The sequence below is a fragment of the Corvus moneduloides genome, chromosome 3, assembly GCF_009650955.1.
Source record: "Corvus moneduloides isolate bCorMon1 chromosome 3, bCorMon1.pri, whole genome shotgun sequence".
NCBI lineage: Eukaryota > Metazoa > Chordata > Aves > Passeriformes > Corvidae > Corvus > Corvus moneduloides.
This window is the reverse complement of record NC_045478.1, coordinates 76,471,086-76,488,820: the sequence shown is the minus strand read 5'-3', so window position 1 is coordinate 76,488,820 and position 17,735 is coordinate 76,471,086. Positions and strand designations below refer to the sequence as shown.

At 37.9% G+C, this 17,735-nt stretch overlaps 1 protein-coding gene across 4 annotated transcripts in view; it reads right to left on the bottom strand.

The window, feature by feature from the left end:
- The window catches only part of LYST (lysosomal trafficking regulator), a 79,100-nt gene that overhangs the window by 46,341 nt on the left and 15,024 nt on the right, over positions 1-17,735 (bottom strand). For 3 of the 4 annotated variants that reach the window (XM_032102262.1, XM_032102260.1, XM_032102263.1), the window contains exons 3-13: positions 17,339-17,537; positions 16,356-16,446; positions 12,229-14,305; positions 9,557-10,589; positions 8,130-8,291; positions 7,325-7,481; positions 4,728-4,954; positions 3,917-3,983; positions 2,982-3,091; positions 1,504-1,927; positions 270-414 (exon numbers count right to left, since the gene is read on the bottom strand). In XM_032102262.1, the coding sequence (XP_031958153.1) occupies positions 270-414; positions 1,504-1,927; positions 2,982-3,091; positions 3,917-3,983; positions 4,728-4,954; positions 7,325-7,481; positions 8,130-8,291; positions 9,557-10,589; positions 12,229-14,305; positions 16,356-16,446; positions 17,339-17,530 (4,685 nt within the window). In that variant the 5' untranslated portion in view covers positions 17,531-17,537. Of the gene's footprint in view, positions 1-269; positions 415-1,503; positions 1,928-2,981; positions 3,092-3,916; positions 3,984-4,727; positions 4,955-7,324; positions 7,482-8,129; positions 8,292-9,556; positions 10,590-12,228; positions 14,306-16,355; positions 16,447-17,338; positions 17,538-17,642; positions 17,670-17,735 lie in introns of all 4 variants that reach the window. The other variant, XM_032102264.1, reaches the window with a different exon arrangement.

Sequence of the window (17,735 nt, the reverse complement as noted above, 5' to 3'; positions counted from 1 at the left end):
GTCATTTCACTAAAACTTGAATCGCTACCTTGTGGGCAGTTATTTATAAATGACTACATGAAACATGAAAGACCAGAGCTTAACAGCTGAAGCTGATAAACCTGTAGATCTGTATCCAATACACTTACTTGATGTTGCCCCATCAGTGTGCAAGATGTCTCTACTATAGAAATTAGTTCTCTACTCTCCATCAGTATTCTCTGCAAGCTGCTACTAGAAGTAACAATACAATACGTCCACCAGACTGCTTCTGGACTAATACACCATACCGAAATATGAATGCTCCAGTGTTCAAGTCTGCCCAAACTTGTATCATCAGAGCTTTGGAACCCAGGGAAATGATATGAATACAGCCATCTTCAACAAGTTTATCTCCCAGGCTTGGATATTCCATTCCTATAGACTTTGTTTCTTCTAGAAATATAAACATGTTGCCATTACAATTCAATACAACAACAATGCTTTTCACAGCATGTATCAAGCGTGAAAAGAAACAGTTCAGGTACTGCATAGAACTGGGGGCTTTTTTTATTAAGGTGGTTTGGTTTTGGTTTTTTTAAGTGGGCTGACTAATATGCTTGATTCTCTTTAGAAACCTAGGTCTCAAACTGAAACTTTAACATTAACTCAGCACTTCACGTGTTTTTGTTTGTAATATGTAAATCCACTGAGCTGAAAACACTCCACCAATGATGCTTTTGACATGCCATATCATAAAACATTCCTATGCTGAACTATCAGTATGCACCAAGAAATCTTCAGAGTTTTCTTCACAAATCATCCTACCCTTAAAAAGCATGATCTTGTATCTTGTATTCTTACTTTACCAAGCAAAAGCACAGACCTAACAAAAGCAACTCTAGTGAGTTCCAAGGTTCAGGGTTGGGTTTTCCCTCCTTTTATTTAAATACAAAGAGAAGGAAAAAAAGAGTAAAGGTATTCCAAGTGTTGCGAGTGGGAGACATTTTAAATAAGAAATGTTTCCCCCTACAAATTATAATCCAAAATATTCTGCTCAGAACAGTTTGGGAGCAAGCGAGTCTCTACAAAAGTATAAACAAAATTATTGCACAGCTATTGGCATTTACATGGTGCACACACAAGGAAGAGTTAAGAGGATTTATACTGAGTCAGCCTGAGACTTGATCATCAATACATGAAGTCAAATAAACTTGAGCACTTTTTCTCCATGACCACAGCTGCAGCATTTACTATTTTCATCATAACATGAAGTAGCATAAATGTTACTAAAGTTACAAATTCAATAAGAATACTAAATTTTTAAGGAAGCAGGCATTAATCTAATTTAAGCACTAGGTGTGGAAACATTGTATCTGTAAGAATATGGTACAGTAGTCATAAAAAGACCAGAAATACTACCACTGCGCTGTTTAATATCAATCATAAAATTTCAAACTTTTGTATACGGTAGATAGATTAGTAATATTTGTAACCAGAGTCCTTCAGTGCTACCTAAATAGAAACAAAGTACTATATTCTCACCTGTGCTGTCAAAACTGTTCTCTCTTACAGCTACGAGTCTGCTTCTTCTCTTGACTTTTTTCCCCTTTTCTGTTGAATTTTCTGTTTCATGAGCATACTCCAGACGAAACCACAGTGAGACACTGAAACCATCAGACATGTGTGGCCAACAGTTTTGTCCAACTAAAGGCAAGTGAATTGGGGCTACATGCCAAGAAGAAAGTAGCTGGTGACTCAAGTTTTCACCATCTGCCTCTTTCTTACTCTGCGACAATTTTGCTCTTTTTAGTAGTCCAGCAGTTTTACTGTTGGAAGTGCCGGCACATTTTTGTGAGGAACTGCTACTCAAATTTGTGCCATTTAGCAAAGGGAAGGCAAGGTATTGTAGTGGATTCATATAAATATTAGTGTCTACAATCTTCAGTACACCCTTGAGTAGTATCTCCTAGAAGAAATAAACCAAACAAATGAGGGAAAAAAAAAAAAAAAAAAGAGAAACTGTTCACACCACGTAGTCAAGTATCATGCAACTAAATAGAAGCCTACTCATCATTTAAACTTGGATTCATGTTTTTCCAAGGGAGGTGGACTTATATATCCAAGCCTACACACATTTGCAAAAGCATCAGGTAGCAACTTCAACAGACTGTGGCCCAACAAAGCTCTGGAGAGTCAGTCTGGGCACATCAGACTTCAAGTTTCCACGCTTAGGAATCAGCTGAAATGCAGCAGGTGGTCATTGCACAGTCTTATCTCATTTCTGTTATGTGCAAAAAAAGACTGCACCTTTTACCCTGTGTTTTGAGGCTGGTTAAGAATGCACACACAGGCCACCACTTTGTTATTTTGCATAACCAGTAGCAAAACTAGCTGAGCCCTTATGCCAAAAAAGTTTCTCTTGGTAATTTGGCCAATAATTACAAGCTACCATTGAAAAATTGACTTGTGAGTCTTTGTTTGGTTTAGTACTATTTCACACTGCACAGTCATTTTCTTATTTTCTTCGACTTGTATTTTTCTACAGACTCTTACACAAACCAACAGAGTTATTTCAGCAGTATATCCCACACAAGCAGTAGATTCCAGCATTACACAAACCAGCTTAGGACACTTTTGAAGGTAATTCCTGCTACTATAGCATTCCTGAAATAGTGAGATGCTTCATAACTTTAAAGGAATTGCTTCAGATTTTACAGTATTATTGTTCTGCCATCCATAACCACAATGTCAGCCTTCTTGAGAGGATTCTTGATTTGTTGTGCTGAAGAGAGTTCCCAAGACCAACATACCCCTCAAAACCCTTCTCTTCTTATCTCCTCTTTCCTTTTCAAGTTTTGAGAATGAACTATTTCTACAATCAAATTTTATTTGCTCTGATAGTTCAAACATTGCTGTTCATCTCCTTATTTCCCAAAATTCTTGGACACAAAAGGATTTTCTTTTTGCTTCATTTTTCTCATTAAACCTCTGAATTTTGCTATGTGCTACTCCATACATACCGTACAAGGTGTCTTCTCCAAAAATATCCTCAGAAGAAGGGTTAGCTCTTCTGAACAGGTCCGTGAACTCATCAAGGAAACTAGCAGATCTACCAGCACCATCTGGCATGCTAAAAATAAGGAGACAATAATATTGTTGAAATGAATTTTTTTGAGCTTTAAAAATTCATATTCTATACTATTATGGGGAAAGATTAACTTGGAATTCAATGTGTTTTTCAAAGACATTTCAAATTAAGGAAGCAATAACAATTACAAGATGAATTCTAGAGAGATCCAACAGTACTTCCTGACACTACCATTCAAAATTTCATTGAATCAATCAATGCTATGCTAAATTTTGTCCCAGGTTTGCAAAATGGAGTCTGAAAGTCTGAGAATCAAGTGTCTGCCTTGCAAAGGCTCTCCACACAAAGCCACCACGGATCCAAGTCCTGGGATAGGTTTACATCATCTCCTGGTTGTGAAGCACTCTGATTATGTGAAACTATATTAGGGCAAGCATTTCATCTGCTTCCACATTCTTGGATTAGCTATCTGCTTTCCAGTTAGAAATAAAACTCAATGCATCATCAAGATCTGTGTTACAAAGAAACTGGAAATAAGGACTGATGTTGTGATGGAATGAGAATTCATCAGCTGCTATTTTTTCCAAGCAATGTTTAACACTGTCACACTAGTGTTTATGGTTTTAACTATCATTTTCAGATCTGCCAGTATTTGTTTAACTTATTTTCACTAGCTCAGAAATAACCCTATATTTACACTAAAGTTGCACAAGTTTCTTACAAGTTAAAAAAGCAGCTGTGTAAACTCACACATGCCAACAGATTTCCTTTGTCAATTTTGCACTTGCACTGTGAACTAAAAAGTTCGACTGTGTATACACTAAATTTTAAAAAACAATATTTAAGTTACTTGGACCTTTAACTCACCATGAAAACTAGATTCTGTTTGTGTCAATATATTCATAAATCCTCCCAAAAGATGTTTAACAGCTCCCTGTTAAAAAGAGTAGGTAAAATGAATATCTGAAGAATATACACCTGCTCAAAGAGCTAAGAAAGAAATTCTTCCAATCAATTCCTGCCTACTATTGATTTTAATGATAATTCCAATTACTTGAAATTATGGACTTTTTTTATATTTGATGAATAATCTTTCTGTAGTTCAGTTGCAGAGGAGAGACTTTGAAATTCAAATTATTATCTTTTGCAGGAGGGATACTCAATTCAGTTATTAAAAAAACCTATCAGAAATTCCAAAGGATCATGAGGATATGAACATTTGCACAACTAATTCCTAATATAAACTTTTGAAGAAAAAAAGCATGGAATATTTTTGAGGTACCTGACTCACAGTTTCTAAAAGTGTAAATTCACACATGCCAACAGATAAAAGTTTAGAATGCTTACATATACACACATACAAGCAGATATCTGCCTGTTTTTCTTAAGGCTCTGACAGTCACCAAATCTATCTCTCTCTCTAGGGACTGAACAGTCTTGATAAAAAAAGACACCTACAAACTTAAAAACTTTGCAGGACAAATACCTTTCAATAAATTACTCAGTTCCTGGTAACTTAAATGCAATGCAGTGGACAATATCAGTAATTTACACTGTTTCACATCTTATCAAATCCCATAACAAGTGAGAATATTCAAGATCACTCTATTAGGTACTAAAAAATTAAAGAAAAGATACACAGCTGCTAAACTGTTGCCTCTGTTAATAACATTTTTACCTGTTCTATAAGTACAGTGGCATTTCTCTCCTTCTGGTTGATGATTTTCAGGCAGCTTTGGAATACATGAGCAAGCACATCTAAACTTGCATTACCAGCTGAGAGCAAGTTTAATTCTAACATGCAGATTTCAGGATACACTAATTCTCCTTGATTGATGTGTTCAGCTAGGTCATTAAAATAACCTGAAGCACCAGTACATCCTGGTTCTGCTTTTGTGTCTGCTCCTAAAAAGAAACCACATGTGTCTTACTGAAACTTACTCAGCCAAATACAGTTTGCATGACTTAAGCAGAACATCCAAGGACATATCTCCAACCTTCTCAAGGTACAAACCAAAAACAGTCACTAGGTTACAAGCAATTTTCCCAAGTTAGCATAATTCGATATTCTGCTTCAGATTTTCCTATTTTCCTGCTAACACAGAAGGGCAAGGATGCAGTTTCTCCCATTACATGCTCTTAAACTATCTGGCTTAATTTCCTGGGAATTGGACAGACATAGTAATGGCAAAATATGCAGTTCATGAAACACAACAGTAAAATCATTGTAACAGAGGCTCAAGCTTCTATACAAAACTTTGAGCCTGCCAAGATAGGAAATACATTTAAATAATTTCATATTAAAATTCTGGAGGAAGCAGATTGTTATTTAACTCAGAAAATACACATGACAGAATATCTGTATGACAATCACAGAAAAAAAAAACCCCAAACATGTAAACCTCCCCTATTACATTTTGGAGAGACTTTAAAATACATTACTTAAAATTATTTGGTACAGACATATGCTACATGCAAATGTATCATGGAAGTGTTTCAGATTAATTTCTTAGTTCAGAAATGCTTTTAAAATATTATAAATCTATTGACAAAGCCTAGTCACGCAGATAAACAGCAGCAGTTTGATGCAGCTCTATTAAAGGCCATTACCGCTCATGCTGATCTCATACCAGAACATATGCACCCAGATGTGCTCAGCACAAAGGAAAAAATTAAAGCAAATTCATGTTTAAAATTAAATATACAAACAGAATACAGCAAGATATGAGCACATCAATTGTTTAGAATAAAAAGAAATGTTGTATAACAAGGGGACTATCAAGTCAAATGAAGCATGTGATTGGGAAAAGCCAAATAGTGCTTGACAAACCTGATTGCCTCCCACAAGCAACTAACCTGCTGGGGTGACGTGGAATGAGGAGCGGATGCTGTCTACCTGTATTTCTCCAAGCCTTTCCATAGTTTCCCACAGGCTCCTCCCAGAGAAACTGATGCATTAGGGTGGAGACAAGGGGTCTGTGCAGTGGGTGGGCACTGGCTGCCTGGCCACACACAGAGGGGGTGGTAAATCCTTTTCAAACTGGAAACTGTCACAAGTGGGGTCCCCAGGGAGGGATTTTGGGTCCAAGGCTGTTTAATACCTTCCTGAGTGGTCTGGGTGATGGGACCAATCTCCCCTGATGGAGCTTGCCAGTGATACCAAACTGAGTGGTGAAGTGGACACTTGGGAAGGGAGAGGCAGCCTGCAGGAAGACCTGCATAGGCTGGAAGAGTGGGCTAACAAGAACCTTACCAAGTTCAACACGGAAAAATGTAATGTCTCACACATGGGAAAACAGAATCCAGGAGTGCAGCACAGGCTGGGATCTGCCTGTCTGGAGAGCTGGGATCCCAGTGGACAGCAACTTCAGTATGCATCAACATGTGCTGCTGTGGCAAAGAAAGCCAATGGGATGCTGGGCTGCATCAACAAGGACACCACCAGGAGAGAGAAAGAAATTATCCCACTCTACTCAGCACTATCAGGCCTTACCTGGAACTCTGAGTTCAGTCTTTGTCCCCACTATGCAAAAAAGACAAGAGGAAAGATTGAGAGAACTGGGCTTGCTCAGCCTTGAGAAAAGGCAGCTTGGAGGACATTTTACCACCATTTAAAAGGTGTCTATGAAGAAGGTAGACTCCTTTTTTCCAAGGAGTCACATGGACAAAGCAAAGGGTAATGGGTACATGTTACTTCTGGGGAAATTCCATATAGATGCAACAGGAAAGTTTTTCCTAATGAGAAATCAGTCACTGGAATAAATCTCCCCAGGGAAGGGGTAGATTCCCCAACATTGGGCACTTTAGATTCAGATGGACAGGGCTCCAGGCTATCTTGTCTAGATTGTGCCTTCATCAAAAAAGGTTGAACCAGATGATCCTTGCGGTCCCTTTCAATCTGGTATTCTATAAGACAATTAGACTATTTAATTTTCACCAGATACTTCTAGTTCTAAAGAAAAAAAATTTGAGCATTGATTTTCAAACATGCTACTGATAAATATCTCTGGAGTTTCTAAACCACAATAATATATTTGAGCAACATGAGTTTAGAACAAGAGTCACATAAGCCAAAACAACCAAGACAGAACTTCTTCAACACTCAATAAGAATATTTATCATCTCTCCATCTGTAACTCCATCCTACTTAAAGTAAATAAAGTTAATTATTTCTATCTGTTAAAGGTGTTTGCCTTGTTTTGGTACATTTCAAAGACAAACAAGCTTTGCTATATCATAAAGACAGCTTTGTATATTCAGAAAGTTCCCATTTACCTTCATTCTTAGTTTCACTATCATCAGGGTTACTTTCACTATCTGCTTCATATCCTTCCTCTTCAGCAAAAAGTTTAAGACTACAGCATTGCGATTCTTCGGTTTCTTCAGAAATTTCTCCAGGTTGTGACACAGGCTCCTTCTCAGTGTAATGGGTCTGTACAATACAGCCAAATAGACTATGATTGGTCAGAAAAAAAAATCTTTGAATCAGAAAAGCAAATAATTTAGAACCATCCAAATGCCTATTTTCTCCAAGCCCATTGGGAAAATAAACAAATTAATTGTACACTTTCAAGAAACTTGAGATACGTTAAAATATTTCATTCTTTTGTAAAAAACTGAATCCACAAAGAGGGATTTTTCTTACTAACTACCTAATCAGAGTTTTAGTAAGCAGCATTAAAAGTAACTGTGTTTCCAAATCACTATCACCATCAGCATGCACCTTGACATTCACTCGGAGGTGAAGATGTTCACAGTCAATAAGGTCACTCAACATCCCTGTTTGAGGCTCTTCCTTTAGGAGTTCATCACACTGTTGTGAGATGAAGGAGTAAAGAGAACATCAGGTTGACTGAGCTTGCTACTTTTTGGGGCATGACTCATTTCTGAGCAGCAAATGTGGGGATCGTATCAATAAACAGCATTCCACTTTCATACGAGAAGCAGAGATTTCGTCTTCAACTGTCACAATAATCAAACATATTTAAACATTTCCTGTCAAGTTTACAAAGACCCAGAGAACAAACCTGAGAAAATCTTGCATTATTCAGAATTAGACTGCTTAACTGGTGTTTCATACCTTTTCAATTTTTTCTTCAGAATGATCCAGATCAGCAGAAAAAGTGCCCAAGGCAACTCGAAGCAGTGCTTCAAACAGAGGCTTTGCCAAGTCAGTTTCTACCACTTTCGCCAGAGCAAGCTGCTCTCTTATTTCAAGTAAGATATCATCCACACAGGTATTCTGTGTTTTGGGGGAGAAAAAACATTTTGATTCACGTTTCTATTTCTAGCTGACACAAACAGTCTAGCTCTTTCATTTAAGAGCTTCTCCTTCCACCTACACAAATCTTGATGCCATGATGATTTTTTTCTTTTAAACCCCTTTTATACCTTTTTACAACTTCTGTATTCTTAGTGGGTTTTGCCTACATTCTTAAACTTGTTTGTTAAGCTAAGAGATTAAACATTTTAGAAGTTTTGTAGTTAAGGATCAATATGCCCCAGACCCCAAGGTCCTCTCCAGAACACATTTTACAAACTAAGATAAAACCATCCAAGGGAAAGTTCCTTAGAGAAAGAGGGGCTCATTTGAGCCTCTCATTAGGGAATTTTTGATAGATATGCTAATTAGTAAGACCTATAATGTTATACCAGATCTTTTGTGGGGTGTGCATTGCAATGTGCATTGAGAGCAGGAAAAAGCATCAATCTGACTTCTCATCTAAAATCACCAGACTTCATCCAGTCTCTTGAAATAAGAAAGATTCATCCTATATGTCATGACATTTAATTGGAACCTACACACTGAAAAAATCTGGCAAAATGCTGTTTTCTACTATTTGCAGGTAAAAGTGCTGTTTCAAAAATAAACACCTTTGAAACAGTTTCAGGTATGCTGTGCATTCAAATCACACCACAACACTACTAGAAGTTAACAAGACAGAGGGTGACATGTCCAAGATCACAAAAGTAATGAGTGTTGGAGACAGAACTCCAGTTCTTTCCTCTACTTAATGCCTCCTGCTTTGCAACAGATTGCCAAGTAAAATTCAAAAGAGCAATTAAAACATTAAAGAAAAGAGGTGTCTTCTGTGAATTAACAACTTCTTGTGGAACACTGAATTAGTCCACCTCTAAGGCTTAAGGAATAATTTTTTCAGGTGTCCTTTCAGTATCTGTGCCCTTCAGTAGTCCCTTCTCAGGCAAAAAGCAATGTGAGTCACTATGTATAACGGTGACATCTTGCCTACACAGCTTTCCTGCAGCATCCTTTTCACACACATTCTCCACTGAATACTCTTTCTAAAAAGAGTATTACTCAAGCAGACCACCACTCTACCAATCTCATTACTTAGCTGTATGCTTTCAGTACTATACAAAATATGGTACCATAAAAACAGCATAAGGTTTTTACCTCCCTAGAAGAACTTTTGACAAAATTACTGTTAAAATAATATTGTATGAAACAAATATGAGCAAAGCAAGCTAGGGAAAGTTGCACAGTACCTGGTGAAACATCTCCCCTTCCGTCTTCTGCTGCATGGTGCTTGCACTGTGTAGACAGATGGTCAGCAGAGCTTCTAGAAGTCTGATACCTTGAAGTGCCCACTCAGTCTCTTCTCTTACAGAAGTCCTTATCCCTTCAAGCTTGGCAGCTGAAGTAACTGAAGCATGCTCCATGCTCACAGGGCTGTCACAGGAGACAGAGCCAGGCACCAGCTGTTCAGCACCAGCAAGACTGCCAGAACTATCAAGCTCCAACTGTGTCATCTCTCTGCTTTTAGCCAGCTGAACAGAATCATCCTTGTTGAGAAGCTCAGTACAAGGATTCCCATGTGAACTTCTGCTGCTTTCACTTAATACTCTCTCCCTCTTTTCTCGTTCATTTTCCTTATGTTTTGCAAGTTTCTGAATTATCAGGATTAGTAATCTATGGCATGCTTCAAAGCCTCCAAGTCTATGGAACTGTCTCTGGAAAACTGAACTATACAAATAGATGCAACAACACATGGACCAAATATCTGCAGCCCTATGAATATGTTCCAGAGAGGGCAAAGTAAGGCTTTCCAGGGACAGATAGGGTAATTTGTGGCCTAATGGCTCACTAGCTGTACTATCATATCCTGATGTATCTTCACATTCATTAGCTGAATCCAGATCACCATCTGCTTCTTTACTTACACATAAAAAAGCAACACAGAGGAACAGGTTTATTGTGTTGACATGAATGTCTTGGCTCACAGACTTTTTCTTTTTTGGGTAAGCCTCTTTCAAGCCAGCGTAAAACTTGCTCAGGCTTTGAGTAACTTCTGAAACAGCATGCTGGCTACAAAGAGAAGTGGGCAAGTCAGACACAGATTCCTTTTGTTCACTGTTCAGGCCTTCCAGTTCTGGTGTTGCTTGGTCTTCCTGCTGATCATCGAGGCAGAGTATCAATGTCTCTAACACCTTCAAAGAATGGCTTCTTAATGTATCTAAGTAATTTAGCTCAATCATTTGATTCACTCCATTACAACTCAGAAACAAGTCTCTAATTACCCTGCAAGAGAAAAGCATAAGAAAGTTACCTTTATAAAATCAGCCAAAAAACTCATGTAAGGTGAGCAATTGCTATAAATTACTTTAGAGAGAAAAGGAAGTTGTCTGCAGTACTCTAGGATCCTAAGTCAGCATCATCTAGCTGGCAGTGGAAAATTCAACTTTTTTTTGAGATATAATGTAGGAAATACCTCCCGCTAAAAGGTGGACCACAAAAATATATGATGTTCAAAACATTAAAGGCGGTTTATTAACTTTATTTATGACATTTTCTCTTTAGTGGTATTTCCTTCCCCCAATTTTTTATTAGCAACTGAAGCTAGTAAGTATCTTTATTTCTCTGTTCTGTGATTTCAACAGAAAGCAGAGATTCCTTCTCAAAGAAACTTGAAGACATACTCTTAGCTATGTCTACTAGTTGCATGGATGATGAATTTCAGATAAATTTAGGAATACCTTTCAAGCATAAGTTTTTGTGCAATTGTTATGCCAGCATATCCAATGACAAAAAAACTTTCCATATATTTGCTTCCAAGTCTATTTTTCCGTTCTTCTACTCTCCAAGTATTATGTTAAGTTCATACAAAATTTGGGGTAAGGATCTGGAAGTTTTTTAGCATATTATGTTTGCTCGTAGATATCTACCTTACTTACCTCCCATGTCCTTCCCCACAGGATCAGCTTTTAATCTAACCAAGTTACTCTAGAATCAGAAGAATCATTTACTTGTATATTCCCACCCTTAAGTCAGCAAAAAAAAAAATAGGACATCTTAAACTTTTTTCTTAATCTAAGCTTTATTTCTCTTGCCTCTTTGCCACTAAGTACACTTTCAAAAATGAATAGCTTCTGACACAGTTTAGGTTAGGATAGAAGTTAAAATTGTATGAGATAATCTCTTTACATAAATTGGAGTACTAGTCTACTCGTTGTCTTGAGTAAACCCACTAAATTCACTTCAGGACTCCAAGAGAAATAAAATCAGAAGCTTTCCTGGACAAAAGGACACATTCATATTCTGAAAAAACTTCCATATATTTATTAAACAATTACTTAATCCATTTAATAATGAATAAAGTTTCTATTTTATGCCCTGGGAGAATGTTTGTGCCTTTTTTATGTTTTGGGGTTGTTTTAGTTTGTTTTTAAACTATGTTTCAACGAACAGGATTTTGTAAGTTAGAAACCAATTATTTCAGGAAAAGTAAACATCAAGCCTTATTTTTGAAAGGTAGTTTCTATAGTTCCTTCTATTCTAGAAGGAAAAAGGAAACAGATCAGAAAACTAAGTAGTCTAATTCCCACAGAAAAATGACATATCAATCTGTTTAACATTCCAGACTAATTTTAGAATAAGAAATGAAGAGGCAGAGAGTATGTCACACAGGACAAAGATTTTATTTGTTGCTACACAGTTTGGCTTGTTAAAGACCATAACTCACGAGTAAAGAGCCCTCACCTCCTGAGGTTTATGAATCTAGGCTTATACCTCGTTACTCAAGCATTTACCTTGTTGCCACCTGCAATAGCAAAACATTGCCTAGAGTCCAAAGAAAACTTACATTCTGATCAGTAAAAAATATACAAAGCTCTGTACCTAATTAGCATGTTTTCCAATAATTAACAGAAAATCAACCAACCTGGATTTCAGCAACACAGGGAGCATCTGCAAATAAACCTGAAGCACTTCAGAAGGCAAATCCTGGCTATGGTAACTGCACATCTGTTTATCACCTGTACTTATTCCAAGTTGCTGCTGAGCATGGCAAGCTAGCTCAACTCCTCTCTGAAGCACAGGATTATAGATACAGTTATACAGTTTCCACTGGACCACTACATTTCCCTTTTGAATTAAGTGGCAAATATGGCTTGCGATCTGGGTGCCACGTAGTTGGTCCTCTTCAAAAACAATGTCCTGATAAGCCTCCAGTGCATGCCATCTCAACAACATATCTTCAGATCCAGTGCTAGGCAGAATTCCCTGAACTCTGCAAGAGGAACTAGACAAAGGACTGGCATCACTAGAGTTGCCCTGCAAGGCATCTTCCAGCTGAGCAAGCTGATCACAGTCAACAGTACATATATTGCATGATGACTGTATAATTTTTGGAGAGACTTCTGCTCCACCTAGTTGATCCAATATAAATTTGTTAAGGATGTTCAGTATGTGCTGTTGAAAGTTTTTTAGGATTGGCAACTTGGAAGCGTGGAGCAATGGGACAATCACAGACTTCGGGTCCATACAACAACATATTCCTACATTATGTACACCTGAGAGAATCTCAGCACAGGTACTGGTCAAAGAAACTTGCTGCAACAAGTGCAAACACTGGTGTGCACAAACAGCAATGCAGCAGCATCTCTCAGGATAATCAACTTCTCCATCAGCAGTTTCAAAAGGGTTTTTGGAAGCTTGGTTTTTAAAAGCAGATACAGAGAGCCCAGAGAGATCTCTGTGGTGATTCATGAAGTGAGAGTACTCACATCGTCTGTGCCTCTTTCTTGTACACATTGATTGGTGGAGCTGCTCTGATTTCACTTTTTTGACAGTGCTGATTATTTTCATGATGCTGTTGATCAGGGCTTTCAGATGTTCTGAGGCTTCTCCAGGTACTCCCTCATTCTTCATACACAGCCATTCCATTTGAAGCACTGTTACTTCGAACAGCTTAAATCCCTGCTGCTGTATGAACTCATGAACCAGATCTATAGCTTGGCTAAAGTAGAATGGATTAGAGGCTGCACTTTGTAGGCAGCAGATCAAAATCTGCAAGACCCCTTCTATAACCTCAGGTAGAAGCAAGGCTCTGTGACGATACCTAGAAAACATATAGTCATCCTGAACCAGCTGCTGTAGTGTTTTCTTGTATCCTGGAGCAAAAGGACCAGGTTGCTTTTCCAAGCAAACTCTGATTTTTAATGCTGCTTTAAGTAAGTCTGTTAAATTTCTTCGTAAATTGTCAGGCATTGTTTCTGTATTGCTAATGTCTAAAGACATAAGATGTAACACTGTTCGAAAGAGCATCCTTTGGATCAGAGCCACGGGTTCTTCTGTCCACCCTGCAGAAACCACTTCATTTTCTGTGTTACTACTTACATTGCAAGAGTCTCCAAATCCTGATAAGAACTCTGTCAATGTGGGCACAACATTCGCTGAAAGAGCAGAGCTGTGATTCAAAGTAATATCAAATTTGCACACTTTCTCTAGGAGAGATAGTAAGACATGGCATAAGTCAAAAGGAGAGTTATTCATGCTGCTCTCAGAAGTTCCTGCAGCTGGCTCATTCAAAATCTCAAATGCTGGCCTAACTTTGCTGGAACTTTCTAGATTAGGGGCATCAATATTAGAATCTGGTACCACTTCGGCAGGTCGGCAATCACTTTTACCTCCAGGGTAGCTGTCCCTACCAGAAGCCATTAAAAAGGGCTGCAGTAACTGGGAGCGCCTGTGTTTTGTTATTACAGCAGTCTTTTCATCCGAATTGCCTTCGGAATCGGACGTGGACAGCTGGGACCTCCTTGCATCTCGCACAGAGTAGCGGTGGGTGGTTTTGCGCAGACGGCCGCTTTTTCGAGAGCGAAGACTGAGTTTCACAGAAGTCTGAAGAAATGAATGAGCGTTTCCATCCAAGCTTAGTTTTTCCTGAGTAGGTTTCACAGAACTTGTATTACTCTCTTTGGTCACACATATGTCTACTGTAAAGGGTATATTAAAATCTGTTGAAACAGCAAAATAACAAAGGAACATTAAAGGAGCATTATAATATGTAAAGCATTTTTCCTAATTTTATAGTTAAATACTTCCAGATTTAAAATATGCAGCAAATTTGTATCTTAATAGGTCATGGTTTTGCATACACCTATGTCAGACATTTTCAGTATAAAACAGGCAGCAACAACTCATGTTTACGGGCCATACTGGCTATTTTTAAAGCCTAGACAAATTATTTCATTTTCTATTTAGGGTTAGACAAAAGTGTGCTAAAAGCTTTCCTAAAACTTTTTGTTGGCACAACTATTCTCAAAAAACCATTCTCAAGACAAGATGTCATCAAGGCAGGTGAAAGAACTTTTTGGCAAGCAAACTAAAGGGAGGAAGAAAGGTCTTTTTAACTTGATGCTCCGTTGTCACTTTTTGCAACTCAGCTGCTATAGGAACCGGGTGTGTTAGCTCACAGACCTTTTAGAATGCATGAGGACATTGTTAGTGTACTAGTGGTAATAGAAAAAATAAATTTCTCTACTTATTATCAGTGCAAATCTTCAAGTATACAGACCTCAGTCTTTACTTCACCACTAATTGCTCCAAATATAAGCAGCAGAAATAAAAGCAGGGGATTTAAAAATAGTCAGGGACAAAAGGGAGATGGAAATGAATAAAGGTTAGAGTCCTGAATATTCCTACAAAAGCCAAGACAAAATCCCCAACTTTCAGGTAAGCAGTATAAAACAGCAAATATAAAATTTAAATCTGATTCTATGGGCAAGAACATTTTGAAAAATAAAACAGAAGTACCACTGGTTCATTTATATCAGTAAACTCAGATCAAATTATCAAAAAAAGCAAGCAGAGAAACAACTCTGCATGTTCTTGGATTAAGTCCATTGTTGTTTTAAAGTAGTGATAGGACTGTAACGGGATGCTTCGGGCAGTAAAATAACTACCATAAAATAAGTGCAAGTATCCTTCACCCCATAAGTTCAGTATTTAGAAAAATGCCACAGTTAACAACAACAGCCCCCACCCCCACAAAACCCCAGAAGCCCACATAATAGCTATAAACATGATTTGAGCTGAAAGAAAAGATGCTTCCATGTGCAAGCACTATTGTGCCATGCTGTTTCAAAAGTCATAGTTGTGATACTTAAGGAAGAAACATCATCTACTTTGAAGGCAGGAAATTAACCAGTACTTTACCAAACAAAGGATATTACCTGCACAGGAAGAAAAAAGCTGCCTAACAGGGGAACTTACTTCAGTCCAAGAAAGAACCCAACTACTTAGTGCACAACTGCATACATTGTGCTTACTGTATCAGTACTAAGAGAGGGTAATTTGTAGAAGTAAAAGCTGTGCATTACGTAGTGTGTAAACCACATCTTAAAACCTCTCTACACAACAGCCTTTTAAACTAACTCTGGAAAAGCCACTAAGAGCAACCAAAACATTTCATTAATTCCATCATGCTTACAGGCATGAAAGAATGATGCAACTGAGCAAGCAGGAAAGCTTATTATATAAAAGCTCTATGAAACTGGCCCTTTAAAAACTCCAAGTCTACAAACATTAACAAAAGCGTTCAATTTGGAGGAGTTTCAAATAGCAAAAAAAACCCTGGAAGAGCTTCAGGTATGAATCCTTAAAAGCTCTCTCAAACAGTCAGGTAACTTCATTTCTTTCATTCTCTTTGTTTTACCCTCTGGGAGGGAAAAGAATGCATCAGACAAATCTAAGAGCCCAAAACAAAACAAAAAAATCTGACTAAGATCACTGCCATTTCATTGTTCAGTTTTTAGACAGCAACACAAGCACTGCCTTTCACACTGACCAAAAGCTTTTACCTTCTCTGCACAATTTTCACCTTCCTTGTATGCTGACAGGAGATTGCCATTTTTTAATTTAAATTCTCTGCAGAATTCACATCTTCATTCCACATTAGAGGATATGTGCTACAATGAGCTACTTTTTAGCACAAAGTCCTAGGCTCTATAGTAAAACACAAATCACTTATTTTACATGCTTAATACTGTCAGTGATAAAACATACCTATTGCTTTTTCTTCCTGGACAGGGATTTTCCACACCAATGGCAGAAGGGACAGCAGGAGGGTCAGAAGTTCTTCTCGACATGTCAGCTCCTATGTTAGGAACAAAATAAAACCAAAAGATCTTGTACTTTTAAAAAATAGATTAACCTTCTTTATTTTACCAAGCTAGTCAGCATTCAGTTCCCTATGACTTTCTGCTGTTTTAAGCACTGAAAAAAATGACCCAACTGCAAAGACTGCTATAATCATTAACTAGAGCCAATCAGAAAGCATCCAAGATATTTATTACACCTCTGCAACAGTTTCTATACAAAGCTCTCCTAAAACCCCTTGTAGAAAGAATTACCCAAAAAAAACCCAAAGCCCCACAGAAAAGTCAGAAGCACAGAACAGTGATTTTAAAAAGTCAACATGAAACCCCAGACAAATTTGAAACTTTGCTCCAAAAATGTAACAACAAAAAAGTCAAAACCACAGAATAACCACTAAAAACCCTCCACTCCAGCTGGGATTCTAACACTTATATACTAAGAACTTCAGTGGAGGGAAGAACTGTAGAAATCAGATTTCAAACACAATTCCTATGGGATGCTTTGCAGTGCTATCAGAACGGTTTCAGTCCTAAAGAACAAAAACTTTTAAACAGAGAAAGCTGACTCAAGCATTTTGGCACTTTACATCATTCTGGGACATGCAACTGAAGTCTCTTTCCACCCAGCTACTGCACTTGAGCTTCACAGATGCCTAGGCAAATATGAGCTGGCAAACAGGTATATGATTATCTAGTTTTGCATTTTCAGCTCCTGCTAAAGGACAGAATGCAACTGCAACATATCTTTTTGAATTTCCAGTTTTCCCAATTAACTCATGCACTCTCCCATAAAAAGGAAAGAAAACCAGCACCAAGAACAACATGAGCCAGAAAAATCCACACAGCCAAAGCTCAATACAAAAATTAAAACCAGTTAAGAAAAGCTACTACCTGATCAATAATTGAGTTCAGAGTGGTAAGCAAAATAAACCCACGGCCTTGAACTAAGTATTGTCCCAGTGCTGCCATATGAGTTTCTTCTTCTTCATCTTCCTTGGCTTCTGTCCTCTGTACCACTGCATTGCACAGTCTGTTGACATCAGTCAAGAATTCCCGTGCCAGTGAGTTACTGGCACTGCTCATGTCTGAGCTGTAAGTAGAGGAAAGGACAGAAATTAACTCCATCAGAAAACACATACCTTTTAGACAAAATACTGGGGGGAAAAAAAAGGAGTGTTTCTTCCCTGTCTCTCACCTCCTCCAAAAGATAGTGTCTGTTGAACTAAGGAATCAATACAGCGATGTAGGGTGGAAGGGAAAGAAAAGAATGAACTTAGAGAATATCAGT